Source organism: Staurois parvus, unplaced genomic scaffold (genome assembly GCF_062004578.1).
Source record: "Staurois parvus isolate SC_StPar_1 unplaced genomic scaffold, SC_StPar_1.0 ptg002025l, whole genome shotgun sequence".
In the NCBI taxonomy this organism is placed as follows: Eukaryota; Metazoa; Chordata; class Amphibia; order Anura; family Ranidae; genus Staurois; species Staurois parvus.
In genome coordinates this window covers 151497-173734 of record NW_028319821.1, presented here as the reverse complement: position 1 = coordinate 173734, position 22238 = coordinate 151497, and the positions used below count along the sequence as shown (strand labels likewise).

At 49.2% G+C, this 22238-nt stretch overlaps 1 protein-coding gene across 1 annotated transcript in view; it reads right to left on the bottom strand.

Moving 5' to 3' along the window:
- Positions 1-1782: 1782 nt before the first annotated feature.
- The window catches only part of LOC149432962 (bestrophin-4-like), an 83054-nt gene continuing 62598 nt past the window's right edge, over positions 1783-22238 (bottom strand). Inside the window, exons 5-8 of the mRNA XM_089664759.1 lie at positions 18144-18284; positions 17961-18041; positions 9353-9507; positions 1783-3000 (exon numbers count right to left, since the gene is read on the bottom strand). Of these exons, the coding sequence (XP_089520885.1) occupies positions 2565-3000; positions 9353-9507; positions 17961-18041; positions 18144-18284 (813 nt within the window). The 3' untranslated portion in view covers positions 1783-2564. The remainder of the gene's footprint in view (positions 3001-9352; positions 9508-17960; positions 18042-18143; positions 18285-22238) is intronic.

Genomic DNA, 22238 nt, shown 5'->3' with positions numbered 1-22238 from the left:
ACCCATCTCCACCTGGCACCTCAGCAGGGATCACGGGGTTAATGGCTAAGCTACGTCCTACTCAAGAGGCCCATCTCCACCTGGCACCTCAGCAGGGATCACGGGGTTAATGGCTAAGCCAGGTCCTACTCAAGGGGCCCATCTCCACCTGGCACCTCAGCAGGGATCACGGGGTTAATGGCTAAGCCAGGTCCTACTCAAGAGGCCCATCTCCACCTGGCACCTCAGCAGGGATCACGGGGTTAATGGCTAAGCCAGGTCCTACTCAAGGGGCCCATCTCCACCTGGCACCTCAGCAGGGATCACGGGGTTAATGGCTAAGCCAGGTCCTACTCAAGGGACCCATCTCCACCTGGCACCTCAGCAGGGATCACGGGGTTAATGGCTAAGCTACGTCCTACTCAAGGGGCCCATCTCCACCTGGCACCTCAGCAGGGATCACGGGGTTAATGGCTAAGCCAGGTCCTACTCAAGGGGCCCATCTCCACCTGGCACCTCAGCAGGGATCACGGGGTTAATGGCTAAGCTAGGTCCTACTCAAGGGGCCCATCTCCACCTGGCACCTCAGCAGGGATCACGGGGTTAATGGCTAAGCCAGGTCCTACTCAAGGGGCCCATCTCCACCTGGCACCTCAGCAGGGATCACGGGGTTAATGGCTAAGCCAGGTCCTACTCAAGGGGCCCATCTCCACCTGGCACCTCAGCAGGGATCACGGGGTTAATGGCTAAGCCAGGTCCTACTCAAGGGGCCCATCTCCACCTGGCACCTCAGCAGGGATCACGGGGTTAATGGCTAAGCCAGGTCCTACTCAAGGGGCCCATCTCCACCTGGCACCTCAGCAGGGATCGGGGGGTTAATGGCTAAGCCAGGTCCTACTCAAGGGGCCCATCTCCACCTGGCACCTCAGCAGGGATCGGGGTTATTGGATAACACATTTAGGGAAAGTAAGGAACTTGATGCAGGAACTTCATTTGGAACCCCAACGGTCCCGGTCATCGTCCACACGATGGAGGATATCAGCTTTCCATATACAGGAGTTAGACACAAATACATCTGGAAACCCTCCATGATTGGCAGGTGTGAAAGTGACGCCATGTTTGGCGGTAAAAATGGAAGTGACGTAACATTCTTAGGCTTCTACTGTGTGATGAGACTCCATAGCTAAGAGGTGGGAAGCCTCACTCGCTGCGTGGCATTGCTGCAATACGGAGTCAGGTCAGAGCTGACTGAGCTTCAAATGGTTGGTGCCACTTAGCTGGAGCCTCTGACTGAAGTCGCCGATTTGCCGCGTCGCAAGGTTCAGGATCGAAGGTTGTGACAGGAAAACGTCGTCTGATAAGCATAAGCACCGCCCACATGGTCACCTGACCAAAAGAAACAAAGGGACATTGCGCAGGACTGTGACCCGGGATACAAAAACAACAAAAGTGACTGCAGAGCTCGATCTCAGTCTTCATGGGACTCAGTCTTCCCGGGACTGAGATTGAGCTCTGCAGTCACTTTTGTTGGTTTTTTTATTCTGAGTCACAGTCCTGCGCCATGTCCTTTTTTCTCCTTCGGTCAGGTGACCATGTGGGCGGGGCTTATGCTTATCAGACGACATTTTCCCGGAAACTGTATACGCCACCATAACTTTTGATCCTGCACCTCGCCACGCGGCAAATTGGCGACTTCAGTCACAGAGTCGCCAGCTAAGCGTCACCAACCATTCGCCCTCTTTGAAGCTCAATAAGCTCTGACACGACTCCGTATTACTAGCAGTACACGCAGCGAATGAGGAAAGTGAGGCTTCCCACCTGTTAGCCGGGTGTCTCATCACACAGCCAAAGAATGTTACATCACTATCACCATCACACATGGTACACGCAGCGAATGAGGAAAGTGAGGCTTCCCACCTGTTAGCCGGGTGTCTCATCACACAGCCAAAGAATGTTACATCACTATCACCATCACACATGGTACACGCAGCGAATGAGGAAAGTGAGGCTTCCCACCTGTTAGCCGGGTGTCTCATCACACAGCCAAAGAATGTTACATCACTATCACCATCACACATGGCGTCACTTTCGTACCTGCAAATCATACTGTGTTTCCATATTTTTGTCTAACCCCTTTAACTGGGCAAGTTTCAAGGTGTCTGAGGCCATGAGGAACAGGTGGAGGGATAAAATCGGTTCAAGGAAGTCGACCTGCAATAGCAGTGATTGTATCAAAAGAATGAAAGTAGAAAGTGGGTCTAATCTGCAAATACCAAAACAAATCCATCCAGGCAAGCTGAAAGTCGATTTCAAGGAATCGGAGTGGCAGAGAATGCGGTTATTTTTGCTCCAGTCCAAATCTGAGGGTCTAAAGTAGTAGTAAAGCGGTGGAGGGTTGGGTTGTCCCAAGGACTGTTTTAGCTTTCCCTACCAGCTTGGCTAACAATGGATGAGGCACCTCCAGCGCTTCAACTCTTGTGGAACCAGAAGTTGTCTCTCATCATTCCAGGGCGGCTGGTTCCACAAGAGTTGAAGAGCTGGTCCGTTCCATCCTGTGTCCTAGAAGGACTATGTCACCTGTTAGTTTATTCCTTCAAACATTCAGCCTGGTCCTCCTCTATGTTGTCCTCTGAAGGTTCATCTACTGTGATGAGAATTGGGCATGGTCGAGGCTGCTCCATCTTCTTCTGCTTCTCTGAGGCCTCCAGCCTACGAGGAACTCTAGAAACAACTTTAGGGGTGGGTGGTTCGCTTGCCCTGCTCTCCTTCTCATCCTCTGTGGTTTCCTCCTCATCGATACGCCTGTCCTGGTCAATCTCACTGTAGTGGACATTGTTAATGGGAGATCCTTCTCCTCTGAAGCGGACCAATGGATTGCGCGTGCCTCGGCCCATGAGGTTTTTCATGCCAACAGCAGGAGAAGGCGCGGAGGAGAGGAAGCGACTGAGCATGGGGGTACGAGCACGGGGAAGGTTGGGGGTGGCAGAGACTTGTTGGTGTTGATCCGGGTCCCCATCGATGCTGAAAGGGAAGGAGATGTTTGTTACCTATGATGGCTATGAGTTCCTGCCTCAGGTGTGGGGAACACACAACCACGAGTCCAACTGGTGGAAGCTAGTTGTCTGTGCTTAGGACTGAACACATCAGATATTAAAAACATATGAGTTTTGTAAGTACATACAACTAGTATAAGTACCCAAATCTGCTCTCATACTGGCCTCCTGTCCTCCAATATACAGCCACACCCAGACTAGCAGTGGGAGGGGCAATTAGCCAACTAGGCTCTGGTGCATGCACATGTGCTAGCAGGAGGAAATATACAAGAAGAGCTGATGTTGCTCATTTATTTTTACCCAATCAGGAGGCTAGAGACAAAGAGGTGGCCTTCCCAGAAGAGTTAAAGCTGCCAAGGGCGGGGTCAACTCAACATTGAACCCTACGGACTGGGAGGCCATTAATGTTCATGTGCGTGGAAAGGCCGGTGGCCCAATACTGCGGGCAATATAGTGGCATGGCAGATACCTGCAACCAAAAATCATTAAATAGTCCCCTTTCTGCCCCCCTGGTAAACAAACGGAGCCCAGGGAAGGTACTACATGTACTGACTACAATCCAAGTGGGCTTCCAGAACCAAAAAATCCCGTTTCAGCGCATACAGAAATATCAAGGTCACCAGGAAAAATGTGCCTAAGGTGAGAAATATCCAATGCTATGTCACAATGTCCTAAGATGGGAGACCCTCTCTGCCTCCCCTTCACTGCAGGGAGCCCAGCCCAGAAAACCTGGACCAAAGCATGCAGTGTGCGCGGTTGTAAGGTGGCCCTTTTCAGTGGAATGTGTCACATTTGGTGGCCGAACATAGCAGGGAGATAATTTTTGCTGCACTGCAGCCACAGCATGTGCACACCCCCATCTGCTGCCTTTGCAGCCATTGCTAGTGTGTTAGCCCCTGGTAACCCTTGAACTCTGTACATTACATACTCCTGACCTTTGTACATTACATACTCCTGACCCATGACCTCTGTACATTACATACTCCTTTCCTCTGTACATTACATGCTCCTGACCTCTGTACATTACATACTCCTTTCCTCTGTACATTACATGCTCCTGACCTCTGTACATTACATACTCCTTTCCTCTGTACATTACATACTCCTGAACTCTGTACATTACATACTCCTGACCTCTGTACATTACATACTCCTGAACTCTGTACATTACATACTCCTGACCTCTGTACATTACATACTCCTTTCCTCTGTACATTACATGCTCCTGACCTCTGTACATTACATACTCCTTTCCTCTGTACATTACATACTCCTGAACTCTGTACATTACATACTCCTGACCTCTGTACATTACATACTCCTGAACTCTGTACATTACATACTCCTGACCTCTGTACATTACATACTCCTGACCTCTGTACATTACATACTCCTGACTCCAGAACTCTGTACATTACATACTCCTGACTCCAGAACTATGTACATTACATACTCCTGACCCATGACCTCTGTACATTACATACTCCTTTCCTCTGTACATTACATGCTCCTGACCTCTGTACATTACATACTCCTTTCCTCTGTACATTACATGCTCCTGACCTCTGTACATTACATACTCCTTTCCTCTGTACATTACATACTCCTGAACTCTGTACATTACATACTCCTGACCTCTGTACATTACATACTCCTGAACTCTGTACATTACATACTCCTGACCTCTGTACATTACATACTCCTTTCCTCTGTACATTACATGCTCCTGACCTCTGTACATTACATACTCCTTTCCTCTGTACATTACATACTCCTGAACTCTGTACATTACATACTCCTGACCTCTGTACATTACATACTCCTGAACTCTGTACATTACATACTCCTGACCTCTGTACATTACATACTCCTGACCTCTGTACATTACATACTCCTGACTCCAGAACTCTGTACATTACATACTCCTGACCTCTGTACATTACATACTCCTGACTCCAGAACTATGTACATTACATACTCCTGACCTCTGTACATTACATACTCCTGACCCATGAACTCTGTACATTACATACTCCTGACCTCTGTACATTACATACTCCTGAAATCTGTACATTACATACTCCTGACCTCTGTACTTTACATACTCCTGACCTTTGTACATTACATACTCCTGGCCTTTGTACATTACATACTCCTGAACTGTGTACATTACATACTCCTAAACCCTGAACTCTGTACATTACATACTCCTGACTCCTGGACTACGTACATTACACACTCCTGACCTTTGTACATCACATACTCCTGACCTCTGTACATTACATACTCCTGACCTCTGTACATTACACACTCCTGACCCCTGCACTATGTACATTACACACTCCTGACCCCTGAACTATGAGCATTACCCAATCAGGATCCCTTTACTGTGTACACTACCCACCACTGACCCCTGTACGCTGTACATTACCTACTCCTGAATTCTCTAAATCACCCACTTCTGGCCCCTGCACTCTGTACATAAAACTCTCCTTGACCCCAGAACTACATTGTACGTATGTTACCCTCTCCTGACTTCTGCACACTATCCGGTACATACTCCTGGCTCCTGCACTGTGTACATCACATATTGCTGGCACCTGCATTTTGTATGTTATATACACCTGATCCCTGCACTCTGCATGTTACATACTTTTGACCCCTGCGTGCTGTACAAGCTTTAAACTCCTCCCACTGTTTGTGAAAATTGGCCACACCCAAATTTCTTTATGGCGCACAGTGCACACTGACTGCCTCCTTCTTTGCTGACTGCCTGGGGTGTGAATGAGAAAATGCAAGAAATATTCGGCAGGTGTTTATCTCAATTTGGCCATAAAAGTAGAAATCCACTTCAGGAAACAGCTTAGGGATGTATGATGGGTGGGGGGTGGTCCAGCCAATAGGGCCTTTGTCTGCCTGGTACTGGGGATGTATGATGGGTAGGGGGTGGTCCAACCAATAGGGCTTTTGTCTGCCTGGTACTGGGGATGTATGATGGGTAGGGGGTGGTCCAACCAATAGGGCCTTTGTCTGCCTGGTACTGGGGTTGTATGATGGGTAGGGGGTGGTCCAGTCAATAGGGCCTTTGTCTGCCTGGTACTGGGGATGTATGATGGGTGGGGGGTGGTCCAGTCAATAGGGCCTTTGTCTGCCTGGTACTGGGGATGTATGATGGGTAGGGGGTGGTCCAACCAATAGGGCCTTTGTCTGCCTGGTACTGGGGATGTATGATGGGTGGGGGGTGGTCCAGCCAATAGGGCCTTTGTCTGCCTGGTACTGGAGATGTATGATGGGTGGGGGGTGGTCCAGCCAATAGGGCCTTTGTCTGCCTGGTACTGGGGATGTATGATGGGTGGGGGGTGGTCCAGCCAATAGGGCCTTTGTCTGCCTGGTACTGGGGATGTATGATGGGTAGGGGGTGGTCCAGCCAATAGGGCCTTTGTCTGCCTGGTACTGGGGTTGTATGATGGGTAGGGGGTGGTCCAACCAATAGGGCCCTTGTCTGCCTGGTACTGGGGATGTATGATGGGTAGGGGGTGGTCCAGCCAATAGGGCCTTTGTCTGCCTGGTACTGGGGTTGTATGATGGGTAGGGGGTGGTCCAGTCAATAGGGCCCTTGTCTGCCTGGTACTGGGGTTGTATGATGGGTAGGGGGTGGTCCCGCCAATAGGGCCTTTGTCTGCCTGGTACTGGGGATGTATGATGGGTAGGGGTGGTCCAGTCAATATTGTCTTTGTCAGCCTGGTACTGGGGATGTATGATGGGTAGGGGGTGGTCCAGCCAATAGGGCCTTTATCTGCCTGGTACTGGAGATGTATGATGGGTAGGGGGTGGTCCAGCCAATAGGGCCTTTGTCTGCCTGGTACTGGGGATGTATGATGGGTGGGGGGTGGTCCAGCCAATAGGGCCTTTGTCAGCCTGGTACTGGAGATGTATGATGGGTAGGGGGTGGTCCAGCCAATAGGGTCTTTGTCAGCCAGGTACTGGAGATGTATGATGGGTAGGGGGTGGTCCAGCCAATAGGGCCTTTGTCATCCTGGTACTGGAGATGTATGATGGGTAGGGGGTGGTCCAGTCAATAGGGCCTTTGTCTGCCTGGTACTGGAGATGTATGATGGGTAGGGGGTGGTCCAGCCAATAGGTCTATGTCTACCTGGTACTGGGGATGTATGATGGGTAGGGGGCGGTCCAGTCAATAGGACATTTGTCTTCCTGGAACTGGAGATGTATGATGGGTAGGGGTGGTCTAGTCAATAGGACATTTGTCTGCCTGGTACTGGAGATGTATGATGGGTAGGGGTGGTCCAGTCTATAGGGCCTTTGTCTGCCTGGTACTGGGAATGCATGATGGGTAGGGGGTGGTCCAGCCAATAGGGCCTTTGTCTGCCTGGTACTGGGGATGTATGATGGGTAGGGGGTGGTCCAGTCAATAGGGCCTTTGTCTGCCTGGTATTGGAGATGTATGATGGGTAGGGGGTGGTCCAGTCAATAGGGCTTTTGTCTGCCTGGTACTGGGGATGTATGATGGGTAGGGGGTGGTCCAACCAATAGGGCCTTTGTCTGCCTGGTACTGGGGATGTATGATGGGTAGGGGGTGGTCCAACCAATAGGGCCTTTGTCTGCCTGGTACTGGGGATGTATGATGGGTGGGGGGTGGTCCAGCCAATAGGGCCTTTGTCTGCCTGGTACTGGAGATCTATGATGGGTAGGGGGTGGTCCAGCCAATAGGGCCTTTGTCTGCCTGGTACTGGGGATGTATGATGGGTGGGGGGTGGTCCAGCCAATAGGGCCTTTGTCTGCCTGGTACTGGGGATGTATGATGGCTAGGGGGTGGTCCAGCCAATAGGGCCTTTGTCTGCCTGGTACTGGGGATGCATGATGGGTAGGGGGTGGTCCAACCAATAGGGCCTTTGTCTGCCTGGTACTGGGGATGTATGATGGGTAGGGGGTGGTCCAACCAATAGGGCCTTTGTCTGCCTGGTACTGGGGTTGTATGATGGGTAGGGGGTGGTCCAGTCAATAGGGCCTTTGTCTGCCTGGTACTGGGGTTGTATGATGGGTAGGGGGTGGTCCCGCCAATAGGGCCTTTGTCAGCCTGGTACTGGGGATGTATGATGGGTAGGGGTGGTCCAGTCAATATTGTCTTTCAGCCTGGTACTGGGGATGTATGATGGGTAGGGGGTGGTCCAGCCAATAGGGCCTTTATCTGCCTGGTACTGGAGATGTATGATGGGTAGGGGGTGGTCCAGCCAATAGGGCCTTTGTCTGCCTGGTACTGGGGATGTATGATGGGTAGGGGTGGTCTAGTCAATAGGACATTTGTTTGCCTGGTACTGGAGATGTATGATGGGTAGGGGGTGGTCCAGCCAATAGGACCTTTGTCATCCTGGTACTGGAGATGTATGATGGGTAGGGGGTGGTCCAGTCAATAGGGCCTTTGTCTGCCTGGTACTGGAGATGTATGATGGGTAGGGGGTGGTCCAGCCAATAGGGTCTATGTCTGCCTGGTACTGGAGATGTATGATGGGTAGGGGGCGGTCCAGTCAATAGGACATTTGTCTTCCTGGAACTGGAGATGTATGATGGGTAGGGGTGGTCTAGTCAATAGGACATTTGTCTGCCTGGTACTGGAGATGTATGATGGGTAGGGGTGGTCCAGTCTATAGGGCCTTTGTCTGCCTGGTACTGGGAATGCATGATGGGTAGGGGGTGGTCCAGCCAATAGGGCCTTTGTCTGCCTGGTACTGGAGATGTATGATGGGTAGGGGGTGGTCCAGTCAATAGGGCCTTTGTCTGCCTGGTACTGGGGATGTATGATGGGTAGGGGGTGGTCCAGTCAATAGGACCTTTGTCTGCCTAGTACTGGGGATGTATGATGGGTGGGGGGTGGTCCAGTCAATAGGGCCTTTGTCTGCCTGGTACTGGGGATGTATGATGGGTAGGGGGTGGTCCAACCAATAGGGCCTTTGTCTGCCTGGTACTGGGGATGTATGATGGGTGGGGGGTGGTCCAGCCAATAGGGCCTTTGTCTGCCTGGTACTGGGGATGTATGATGGGTAGGGGGTGGTCCAGTCAATAGGACCTTTGTCTGCCTAGTACTGGGGATGTATGATGGGTGGGGGGTGGTCCAGTCAATAGGGCCTTTGTCTGCCTGGTACTGGGGATGTAATGGTCATTGCCCAGAGCACAGGATATCCAGTAGTAAGTCTGTGTACAGACCCCCGGGGGGAGGATGGGGGGTGCAGAAAATGACATTATGGTGAAGCAGACATTTTGACATTTTCTAATATCAGGTCATCAGAACAGCAAAGTTTGCATACCGCATGTCGAACGTGGAGCCCATGAATGACGGTTTCAGCGTCTCGGAGGCGGTGGCGACGGTGTATGGTGGCAGTGCCGCCTGCTCATCCCAGTATTTGTCTTTCAGCATCGGCGGCAGGTTCTGGTACATGTCATCCACAGAGAGAAGGGAGACCTGTATGGGAAGCACAGAGGACAACAGTTTTCACTATCCTCAGGATGCAGGACATGTTTTCTCAATGGGCAGTTAATAGGCACATTTTGTAGAATATGCTGGAAAAGGAATCCAGAAAACTCGCCATGTTGGTAGGGCAAAGTGGGAGGTCTTTGAAAATATTACTTTTAGTGAAATAATGAGTGATTTCCTATGTTTGAAGGTGAACTGCAGCCAAACAGCTAAATACACAGAAGACATCATGAAAATTCCTATAAATACCAAAATGTTCCTTTCCTCAAATTTTCACCACAAATGGGTTGAGCTCTGCCCCTCAAGACCTGAATAGCTATAAAGCTCTTACCCTCATCAACAGCTGATATTTTGATAATTTGGTCCAAGAGTCTAAAACTGGGTGGATAAAGGAGCCGACAGGATGAGGTGCAAGGAAAGGACCATTTTGGAAAGTATTTGATAGATGCTGCAGCAACATTCTGGCCTTTTGGTGGGGAAGGCTGGCTGCATGGTAGCCCTGCTGGCATGATGGGGGTTCTGAAGGCTAGTACTAGCTGGAATAGATCCAGGGCACCCATGAGATGTGGGTTACGGGAGCAGTTCTCCCGGGAAGACTGGAGGGGCCCAGTGCTTTCCTGATTTGAATGGGTCTACCTTGTCTGGCCATGGGCTGGGAAGGCAGAGAACCCACAGTGTCAGTGCCCCCTGGGAGTTGGTCACCCCAGGGGTGCTGTTAGTAGCAAGTGGGTGTGGGAACCCCATAATGTGTGGAAAAGGTCACAGCACTAAAATGTTTTCTGCACCAGATCTCTGTGGGCTAGGCCTTTTGCTACCAGGCCTCAGGCTTTGCACGGGCTCTATTTAATTTCTTTTTCTCCTCATGTTTTGTCCCTTTGCACTTTTGTTTGTGCTTATTTCACTAGATGGAGGGTTTGGGTCCCAGGGGAGGATATGTGGCCATTAGGTTCCTTACTCCCCTGAACCGAGGGGGGGGGGGGGTAGGTCCTCTCTTCAGGAGTGTCCATGAAAAAAGGGGTCCACCAGTCCTTCAGTCCTTTTGACTACGTGGACCATATTCAAACCTTGCCCCATCAGGAGCCTTGAACCCAAGGGGACCAGGGTAAGGTCCTCCTCCTCCTTTGGGGGGTGGACAAGAGACACACCCTTAAGTGCACTTTTTTTTGTGTGTGCACAAATGTACTTTTTAGTACACTTACAGGTTTCATGCTTTTTTTTTGCACCAAAAAAAATATAATTTGATGGTTATTTTTTTTCCCAGGTGCCTCACCATGTCACTATGAATGGGACCTGCATAGATAGATAATGAAACTAAGATGTTCTGTGTGGACCAGCTAGCTTCTACAGTTGATTTCTGCTGGAAGTCCTGCTACTGACACCCATGACAGTATCTTGCTCTTCGTAAATGGCATCTTGAGATCCATTTGAGAATGTAAGCTCAGGATACTGTAGGATAGTTTGATGGTTCTAGCCAAGGCTAGATGACCCATTTATGTGCTGCTGGCAGGACGATGAACCTACACAACGTAGAAACTGAAGCTTTCCTCTCCAAACAACTTGATAAGTCATTTTAGATCCACCTTGTATCATCTTTGTTCTTCTGTTTTAGGATGAGGAAAGAATACGGAAAAGACCATCCAGTAGATAAATACAATTTTTGACACAACTTTTGGGAGAGAATCCAAGGACAGCTTAAGAACAACCGTGTTTCGATAGATCCCACAAAAAAAAACTCCCTGATGCTTAGAGCCCGAAACTTGGATCTCTGCTGCTCAAAGTCACAGTAGTTAGAAAAGCCATTTGCAAGATGAGATACCATAATGAGAAATCAACTAAGGGTTCAAAAGTGGGCCTTGTGAGGCTTTTCAAGATCTTCACATGGTCCACTTTGGACCATTTGGTTTACTGGTTGATCTTAACTTCAGTAGTGAATTGAGATACTGGACCACCAATGGTTCCATTGACCATCTGTTCGCCATTAGTGAGTGCTGAGATCTGACCTTTTACGATATTAAAAGATAAGCCCAAGTCCACTCCTCTCTTAAAAAATCCAAGATATCTGAAATGAATGGACTGAATGGATCCATCTTGTTTTCACCATCTGTTGCCCAGCTGCAATTTGACTCACTGAAAGGCTGAAAGCTCTGTAGGGCATGAAAAGCTGCTCTTATCCTGAGAACACTGGGAGGCATGCGTGAAAAGATTGACCATCTTCCTTGTGTTGTGCTATTTGATCAAGCCTCATTGACTGGGTTTGGACATGACCTTGATCCATTCTCCTTGGTTGAGGGACCACACCATCAAACTGGACAACAGGGTCCACCATGCCTGCCAGATCATTTTTCACCTGATCTGAGATCCAAACTGGTTGAGAAAATGTCCTTGTGTGCCTGTCAGGGCTCTGTCCACAGCAGAGGTACTCGGAGACCTGGCATTCCTGCCAGTACCTTGCATGGCCGCAGAAATGCACGCTGGCAAAAATCTATGCGCATTGGCGCACGGACGCGAGCCAGAACACGCATGCGCACTGGCGCACAGTTACGCACGCATTAGCCCAGTTTGGTGCCAGATGGCCTTTATAAGGAAGCCCATCACTCCCTCTAATTGCTGGTTGATCTCTGGCTCCCCTTTGTCTGTGTTCCTTTGCTACTGAGATCTGCTGCTTGGCTTGTTCCTGGACCCGTCTTCTCTGTCTGACTCCTGATCTGACCTTGGCATGGCTAACGGATATTCTCACCTGCTCTTCTGATCTGACCTGGCTTGGCTAACGGATATTCTCACCTGCTCTTCTGATCTGACCTGGCTTGGCTAATAGATATTCTCACCTGCTCTCCTGATCTGACCCCGGCTTGGCTAACGGATATTCTCACCTGCTCTCCTGATCTGACCCCGGCTTGGCTAACGGATATTCTCACCTGCTCTCCTGATCTGACCCCGGCTTGGCTAATAGATATTCTCACTTGCTCTGCTGTGTATGACCCCGGCTATCCTATTGACTACCTCTGCTCCAATCTCCACCCAGCATCTGACCTTGGCTTTGAACTGACTACTCTGTGGTCCCTTGCTACCCTGAAGGCCTGCATACCTCTCATGGGCACCACCTGTCTGCAGACACCATTCCAGTGCATCAGCTGTGCTCCTGGGTATACCTCTGACAAGCACTCCTAAAGGCGACCCGCGCTACTTTGGGCCTGACTCCTACTGTCCAATATCCAGGGGAGTCTGGAACGTAGCTGCAAGGGAAGCCCTCTCCCCATTGTCCTCTAACACCAGGTACGTGATAGTGCCACTGGTGAAGAATAGCCAATTAAAATCAGTGAGGCCATTTCACTCATGGAACTACTGGGATCCATAGTTGCTAGAACCCTCAGCAGACACTGGTGGGCTGACAGAAAGGTAGGACTACTCATTTCTCTATCTTCTGATGAATCACAATAACTTTCTCTTAAGGTAGATAAACTGCAGCTGCATCAAATGATCTGCCTAGAATGGTCTGCCTAGAATGGTCTGCCTAGAATGGTCTGCCTGGAATGGTCTGCCTAGAATGGTCTGCCTGGAATGGTCTGCCTGGAATGGTCTGCCTAGAATGGTCTGCCTAGAATGGTCTGCCTAGAATGATCTGCCTAGAATGATCTGCCTAGAATGCTATGCCTAGAATGATCTGCCTAGAATGGTTTGCCTAGAATGATCTGCCTAGAATGATCTGCCTAGAAAGCTATGCCTAGAATGATCTGCCTAGAATGCTATGCCTAGAATGATCTGCCTAGAATGCTATGCCTAGAATGATCTGCCTAGAATGCTATGCCTAGAATGATCTGCCTAGAATGAGCTGCCTAGAATGCTATGCCTAGAATGATCTGCCTAGAATGATCTGCCTAGAATGATCTGCCTAGAATGACCTGCCTAGAATGCTATGCCTAGAATGCTATGCCTAGAATGATCTGCCTAGAATGATCTGCCTAGAATGCTGTCCTAGAATGATCTGCCTAGAATGCTATGCATAGAATGATCTGCCTAGAATGCTATCCTAGAATGATCTGCCTAGAATGCTCTGCCTAGAATGCTATCCTAGAATGATCTGCCTAGAATGCTATGCCTAGAATGATCTGCCTAGAATGATCTGCCTAGAATGATCTGCCTTGAATGTTATGCCTAGAATGCCATGCCTAGAATGACCTGCCTAGAATGCTATGCCAAGAATGATCTGCCTAGAATAATCTGCCTAGAATGCTATGCCTAGAATTATCTGCCTAGAATGATCTGCCTAGAATGCTATGCCTAGAATGATCTGCCTAGAATGATCTGCCTAGAATGCTATGCCTAGAATGGTCTGCCTAGAATGGTCTGCCTAGAATGATCTGCCTAGAATGATCTGCCTAGAATGCTATGCCTAGAATGCTATGCCTAGAATGCTCTGCCTAGAATGCTCTGCCTAGAATGATCTGCCTAGAATGCTATGCCTAGAATGCTCTGCCTAGAATGCTCTGCCTAGAATGATCTGCCTAGAATGCTATGCCTAGAATGCTATGCCTAGAATGATCTGCCTAGAATGATCTGCCTAGAATGCTATGCCTAGAATGCTATGCCTAGAATGATCTGCCTAGAATGATCTGTCTAGAATGATCTGCCTAGAACAGTGGTTCTCAACCTTTCTAACGCCGCGACCCCTTAATACAGTTCCTCATGTTGTGGTGACCCCCAACCATAAAATTATTTTCGTTGCTACTTCAGAACTGTAATTTTGCAGTGGGAGGAATAGTGCCCCATCATTGGTGTCAGTGGGAGGAATAGTGCCCCATCATTGGTGTCAGTGGGAGGAATAGTGCCCCATCATTGGTGTCAGTGGGAGGAATAGTGCCCCATCATTGGTGTCAGTGGGAGGAATAGTACCCCATCATTGGTGTCAGTGGGAGGAATAGTGCCCCATCATTGGTGTCAGTGGGAGGAATAGTGCCCCATCATTGGTGTCAGTGGGAGGAATAGTGCCCCATCATTGGTGTCAGTGGGAGGAATAGTGCCCCATCATTGGTGTCAGTGGGAGGAATAGTGCCCCATCATTGGTGTCAGTGGGAGGAATAGTGCCCCATCATTGGTGTCAGTGGGAGGAATAGTGCCCCATCATTGGTGTCAGTGGGAGGAATAGTGCCCCATCACTGATGTCAGTGGGAGGAATAGTGTCCCATCGTTGGTATCAGTGGGAGGAATAGTGCCCCATCGTTGGTGTCAGTGGGAGGAATAGTGCCCCATCATTGGTATCAGTGGGAGGAATAGTGCCCCATCATTGGTGTCAGTGGGAGGAATAGTGCCCCATCATTGGTATCAGTGGGAGGAATAGTGCCCCATCATTGGTGTCAGTGGGAGGAATAGTGCCCCATCATTGGTGTCAGTGGGAGGAATAGTGTCCCATCATTGGTGTCAGTGGGAGGAATAGTGTCCCATCTTTGGTGTCAGTGGGAGGAATAGTGTCCCATCATTGGTGTCAGTGGGAGGAATAGTGTCCCATCATTGGTGTCAGTGGGAGGAATAGTGCCCCATCATTGGTATCAGTGGGAGGAATAGTGCCCCATCGTTGGTGTCAGTGGGAGGAATAGTGCCCCATCGTTGGTGTCAGTGGGGGGAGGAATAGTGCCCCATCGTTGGTGTCAGTGGGGGGAGGAATAGTGCCCCATCGTTGGTGTCAGTGGGGGGAGGAATAGTGCCCCATCGTTGGTGTCAGTGGGGGGAGGAATAGTGCCCCATCGTTGGTGTCAGTGGGGGGAGGAATAGTGCCCCATCGTTGGTGTCAGTGGGGGGAGGAATAGTGCCCCATCGTTGGTGTCAGTGGGGGGAGGAATAGTGCCCCATCGTTGGTGTCAGTGGGGGGAGGAATAGTGCCCCATCGTTGGTGTCAGTGGGGGGAGGAATAGTGCCCCATCGTTGGTGTCAGTGGGGGGAGGAATAGTGCCCCATCGTTGGTGTCAGTGGGGGGAGGAATAGTGCCCCATCGTTGGTGTCAGTGGGGGGAGGAATAGTGCCCCATCATTGGTGTCAGTGGGAGGAATAGTGTCCCATCGTTGGTATCAGTGGGAGGAATAGTGCCCCATCGTTGGTGTCAGTGGGAGGAATAGTGCCCCATCATTGGTATCAGTGGGAGGAATAGTGCCCCATCATTGGTGTCAGTGGGAGGAATAGTGCCCCATCATTGGTGTCAGTGGGGGGAATAGTGCTCCATCATTGGTGTCAGTGGGAGGAATAGTGCCCCATCATTGGTGTCAGTGGGAGGAATAGTGTCCCATCATTGGTGTCAGTGGGAGGAATAGTGCCCCATCATTGGTGTCAGTGGGAGGAATAGTGTCCCATCATTGGTGTCAGTGGGAGGAATAGTGTCCCATCATTGGTGTCAGTGGGAGGAATAGTGTCCCATCATTGGTGTCAGTGGGAGGAATAGTGCCCCATCATTGGTGTCAGTGGGAGGAATAGTGCCCCATCATTGGTGTCAGTGGGAGGCATAGTGCCCCATCATTGGTGTCAGTGGGAGGAATAGTGCCCCATCATTGGTATCAGTGGGAGGAATAGTGCCCCATCGTTGGTGTCAGTGGGGGGAGGAATAGTGCCCCATCGTTGGTGTCAGTGGGGGGAGGAATAGTGCCCCATCGTTGGTGTCAGTGGGGGGAGGAATAGTGCCCCATCGTTGGTGTCAGTGGGAGGAGGAATAGTGCCCCATCGTTGGTGTCAGTGGGGGGAGGAATAGTGCCCCATCGTTGTTATTAGTGACACAAATGATGGGGCACTATTCCTCCCACTGACACCAATGATACTTACCTTGCTGACCCCTGCTCCAGCCTGGGCTCGCTCTCTCCCTCTCCCATCTACAGCCTGCAGAAGCAAAATTTGCACTTACCTGTCAGCTGTCTTCCTTCTCTGGCCTCTCTCCTCTTCACTCGGTCCTGCAGCTCCCTCGATCTTCTTCGATCTGCGCGCTCTGCCGCTCGGCTCCTCCTCTCCAAGCTCCACCTCCTCGCCGGTGATTGGCCGCCTGTGTGTCTCTCCTGAGCTACAGTTCCGGTGGCCAATCAGCGGCGAGGAGGCGGAGCTGTTGAGTGATCCCGGAGGTGTGGCCAGGTTACAGGGGCAGCATATCATCCCGCCCACAGATCGCGAGACAGAGCAGCGGTGTCTCGGTTCCTAAGACCATCGGAAATATGTTTTCCGATGGTCTTAGGCGACCCCTGGGAAATGGTCGTTCGACCCCCAAAAGGGTCGCGACCCCCAGGTTGAGAACCGCTGGCCTAGAATGATCTGCCTAGAATGCTATGCCTAGAATGCTATGCCTAGAATGATCTGCCTAGAATGCTATGCCTAGAATGATCTGCCTAGAATGCTATGCCTAGAATGATCTGCCTAGAATGATCTGCCTAGAATGCTATGCCTAGAATGCTATGCCTAGAATGATCTGCCTAGAATGCTATCCTAGAATGCTATGCCTAGAATGATCTGCCTAGAATGATCTGCCTAGAATGATCTGCCTAGAATGCTATGCCTAGAATGCTATGCCTAGAATGATCTGCCTAGAATGATCTGCCAAGAATGCTATGCCTAGAATGATCTGCCTAGAATGACCTGCCTAGAATGATCTGCCTAGAATGATCTGCCTAGAATGATCTGCCTAGAATGATCTGCCTAGAATGCTATGCCTAGAATGACCTGCCTAGAATGATCTGCCTAGAATGACCTGCCTAGAATGATCTGCCTAGAATGATCTGCCTAGAATGATCTGCCTAGGTACACTAGATTTTGTTGATTCTAGCTAGCTTTCCATTTCCATTGATTAGTTATCTGAACATGGACCAGAGCAATCAGAACCTTTGTGTAAGTTCTCGGAATGTTCACAATCCCAAAGGGGAGGCAGCAGATCTGGGAGTAATGAATCTGAAGGCAGAAGCATAGCAGCCAATGAAGTGGCTGGAAAATTGGTATATGGGGGTCCTGTAATTCAATGGCCGATCTTTTTTTGCGAGTTTTCTGATCATCATCTTAAAGATGGAGGCAGAACCCAACCCATTCATGGTGACACGTCACTGAAACTGGAAACAAATATAGGAGCTGCTTTACCTGCCCATAAAATTGAATTTCTGTCCATCCAGTCTTAAGACTTCTGAAAACAATAAGTAAAAAGATACATATAAGGGGAAGCTAAAGTTGGGCTCAGGGGCGGACTGACAACTCATGGGGCCCCCTACTGACCACGGGCCCTCAGGCAGTGCCCGAGTTTCCAAATGGTCAGTCCGCCCCTGGTTGGGCTGCAGGAGCCCAGCCAGAGGGAACACAGACATAGGTGTGAATGGGCCCTCATTAAACACAAAGCTGATAGAAATGTGGTGTCACAGTCCTCAAACCACTGATAACATGGCAGACATTCAGGATATCCATGTTGTAGCACACGCAGCTTTCTCAGTCTTTACCTGCAGATTCCGGTCTATCAGTCGGTTTGTTTCAAAGTCATCGTCATCTTCCCCAAAGGGATTAATAATCTGCTCTGCCACCTACAACATGGGATTCGTGTGTTAACACAACTGATACATTGAATGTTACATTGTGAGGGGATACATTAACAATTTAGATATTACTTGTGTTCTGCAACAAACCTTCAGCCAGCCGGCGTAGAAGAAGAACTGGAGGAGGGTGAAGATGGGGACATAGATGTCCGGGTCCTGCTCATTTCCCTCCAGGAATTGTCGTCCAATGAGGCAGGAGGCAAAGAAGGAGTACACTGCGATCGTAACAACCTGGAGATAGATTCCGTGTTATTGCATGTGCTGGGACCGGACAACCTTCACCTCTGTACTACAACTGGCCCATAGATTGTCCCGTAACAACCTGGAGATAGATTCCGTGTTATTGCATGTGCTGGGACCGGACAGCCTTCACCTCTGTACTACAACTGGCCCATAGATTGTCCCTATAGTATGGCTGCAACATGTTCATCATTCTAGTACCAGAAACCAGCATAACCAATGATGATTCCTGAATGAAAAGAAGTCTCTGCAGATTGGAGAAAACCTGTGTATTTATTGCAGAGAATCACTAACTTCAAGGATTGGTCCCTCCTCAAACCAATGAACCATTGTTCCAGCATGACAATGACCCAAAACACACGGCCAAGGCAACAAAGGAGCGGCTCAAGAAGAAGCACATTAAGGTCCTGGAGTGGCCTAGCCAGTCTCCAGACCTTCATCATCATTGACAATCTGTGGAGGGAGCTGAAAGTTCGAGTTGCCAAATGTCAGCCACCAAACCTTAATGACTTGGAGAGGATCTGCCAAGAGGAGTGGGCCAAAATCCCTCCTGAGATGTGTGCGAACCTGGGGGCCAACTCCAGGAAATGTCTGACCTCTGTGATTGCCAACAAGGGATTGACTACCAAGTACTAAGTCATGTTTTGTGAAGGGGATCAAATCCTTCTTTCCCTCATGAACATGCAGATCCGTCATCATTTGTTAGACGCATTTCTGCTGAATTTGTTGTTGTATTCTGTCTCTCAGTGTTACCCCGAACATTCCATTGTTAGACCGATCGTTTCTGTGTGAGGGGCGAACATTCATCATCAGCAGGGGAGCAAATACGCATTTCCTTCACTGTATTACCGTGAACACAAGTGAATGTTCTCATATATATGTGGCAGTGATGCTTAGAACACGTGATGTTCCCCAACAGCTACGTAGCTTCATAAAACTCAACCAAATCCCTACACTATATCCTAGTCCCAACCCCTAGATCTCACCCAAACCCAAACCACTATATCATATCCTAGTCCCAACCCCTAGATCTCAGCCAAACCCCTACACTATATCCTAGCCCCAACATCTAAATCTCACCCAAACCCAAACCACTATATCATATCCTAGTCCCAACCCCTAGATCTCAGCCAAACCCCTACACTATATCCTAGCCCCAACATCTAAATCTCACCCAAACCACTATATCATATCCTAGTCCGAACACCTAGATCTCACCCAAACCCTACACCATATCCTAGTGCCAAAACCTAAATCTCAACCAAAGACCTACAACATATCCTAGTCCCAACACCTAGATCTCAACCAAACCCCTACACTATATCCTAGCCCCAACATCTAAATCTCACCCAAACCCAAATCCCTATATCATATCCTAGTGCCAACACCTAAATCTCAACCAAACCCAAACCACTATACCATATCCTAGTGCGAGAGCCTAAATCTCAACCAAACCACTATATCATATCCTAGCCCCAACACCTAGATCTCAACCAAACCCCTACTCCATATCCTAGTGCCAACACCTAAATCTCAACCAAACCCCTACACCATATCCTAGTGCCAAAACCTAAATCTCAACCAAAGACCTACACCATATCCTAGTGCCAACATGTAAAACCCTTATACCCGATCCTAACCCAACATCTAAATCTCAACCAAACCTCTACACCATATCCTAGTCCCAACACCTAGATCTCAACCAACCCCCTACACCATATCCTAGTGCCAACACCTAAATCTCAACCAAACCCAAACCACTATATCATATCCTAGTCCCAACACCTAGATCTCAACCAAACCCCTACACCATATCCTAGTGCCAACACCTAAATCTCAACCAAACCCCTACACCATATCCTAGTGCCAACACCTAAATCTCAACCAAACCCAAACCACTATGTCATATCCTAGTCCCAACACCTAGATCTCAACCAAACCCCTACACAATATCCTAGTGCCAAAACCTAAATCTCAACCAAAGACCTACACCATATCCTAGTGCCAACATGTAAAACCCTTATACCCGATCCTAACCCAACATCTAAATCTCAACCAAACCCCTACACCATATCCTAGTCCCAACACCTAGATCTCAACCAAACCCCTACACCATATCCTAATGCCAAAACCTAAATCTCAACCAAACCCAAACCACTATACCATATCCTACTGCGAAAGCCTAAATCTCAACCAAACCCCTATATCATATCCTAGCCCCAACACCTAAATCTCAACCAAACCCCTATACCATATCCTAGACCCAACACGTAGATCTCAACCAAACCCAAACCACTATACCATATCCTAGTGCGAAAGCCTAAAGCTCAACCATACCCCTACACCATATCCTAGTCCCAACCCCTAGATCTCAACCAAACCACTATGCCATATCCTAGCCCCAACACCTAAATCTCAACCACGCCCCTACACCATATCCTAATGTCAAAACCTAATGCTTAACCAGGCCCCATTACCTTATCCTAGCCCCAACACCTAACAATTAACCAAACCATTATATCTTATCCTAGACCCAACACACAAACTCTTAACCAATGCCCTACCCATTATCCTAGTCCCAGCACCTAAATCTCAACCAAACCCCAACACTTAACCAAACCCCTACACCGTGTCCTAGCTCTACCAATTAATTCAACCATTATACCTTATCCCAGCCCCAATACATACACAAACCCTTGCCCCTTATCCTAGACCCACCTCTGAATCATACCCTTATGTCTTATCCCAGCCTCAACACCTAAATCTCAACCAAACCCAAACACCTTATCCTAGCCCTAACACTCAACCAAACCCCAACACCTTATCCTAGTCCTAACACCTAACACTCAACCAAACTGCTATACCTTAACCTAGCCCAACACAGAAACTCTACCCATTATCCCAGCCCCAACATCTAAATCTCAACCAAACCCCTACTCCTTATCCTAGCTCCAACACCTAACACCCAAACCTCCCAAGCTTACTCTGACCCCAATACCTAACACTTAAACCCTCACCTTATCCTAGAGCAACCCCTAACATTCAAAGAGCCCCCTACACCTTATCCAAACCCCAACACCTAACATTCAAAGAACCCCCCCTACACCTTATCCAAACCCCAACACCTAACAATCAACCCCCCTACACCTTATCCAAACCTCAACACCTAACATTCAACCCCCCCTACACCTTATCCAAACCCCAACACCTAACAATCAACCCCCCCTAAACCTTATCCAACCCCCTACACCTTATCCAAACACCATCACCTAACATTCAACCCCACCCCCCCCTACACCTTATCCAAAACCCAACACCTAACATTCAACCCCCCCCCCCCTTACACCTTATCCAAACCCCAACACCTAACATTCAACCCCCCCCACACCTTATCCAAACCCCAACACCTAACATTCAACCCCCCCCACACCTTATCCAAACCCCAACACCTAACATTCAACCCCCCCCCTACAACTTACCCAAACCCCAACACCTAGCATTCAACCCCCCCTACACCTTATCCAAACCCCAACACCTAACATTCAACCCCCCCCCTACACCTTATCCAAACACCAACACCTAACATTACACCCCCCCTACACCTTATCCAAACCCCAACACCTAACATTCAACCCCCCCCTACACCTTATCCAAACCCCAACACCTAACATTCAACCCCCCCTACACCTTATCCAAACCCCAACACCTAACATTCAACCCCCCCCTACACCTTATCCAAACCCCAACACCTAACATTCAACCCCCCCTACACCTTATCCAAACCCCAACACCTAACATTCAACCCCCCCTACACCTTATCCTAACCCCAACACCTAACATTCAACCCCCCCCCCCTACACCTTATCCAAACCCCAACACCTAACATTCAACCCCCCCCCTACACCTTATCCAAACCCCAACACCTAACATTCAACCCCCCCCCTA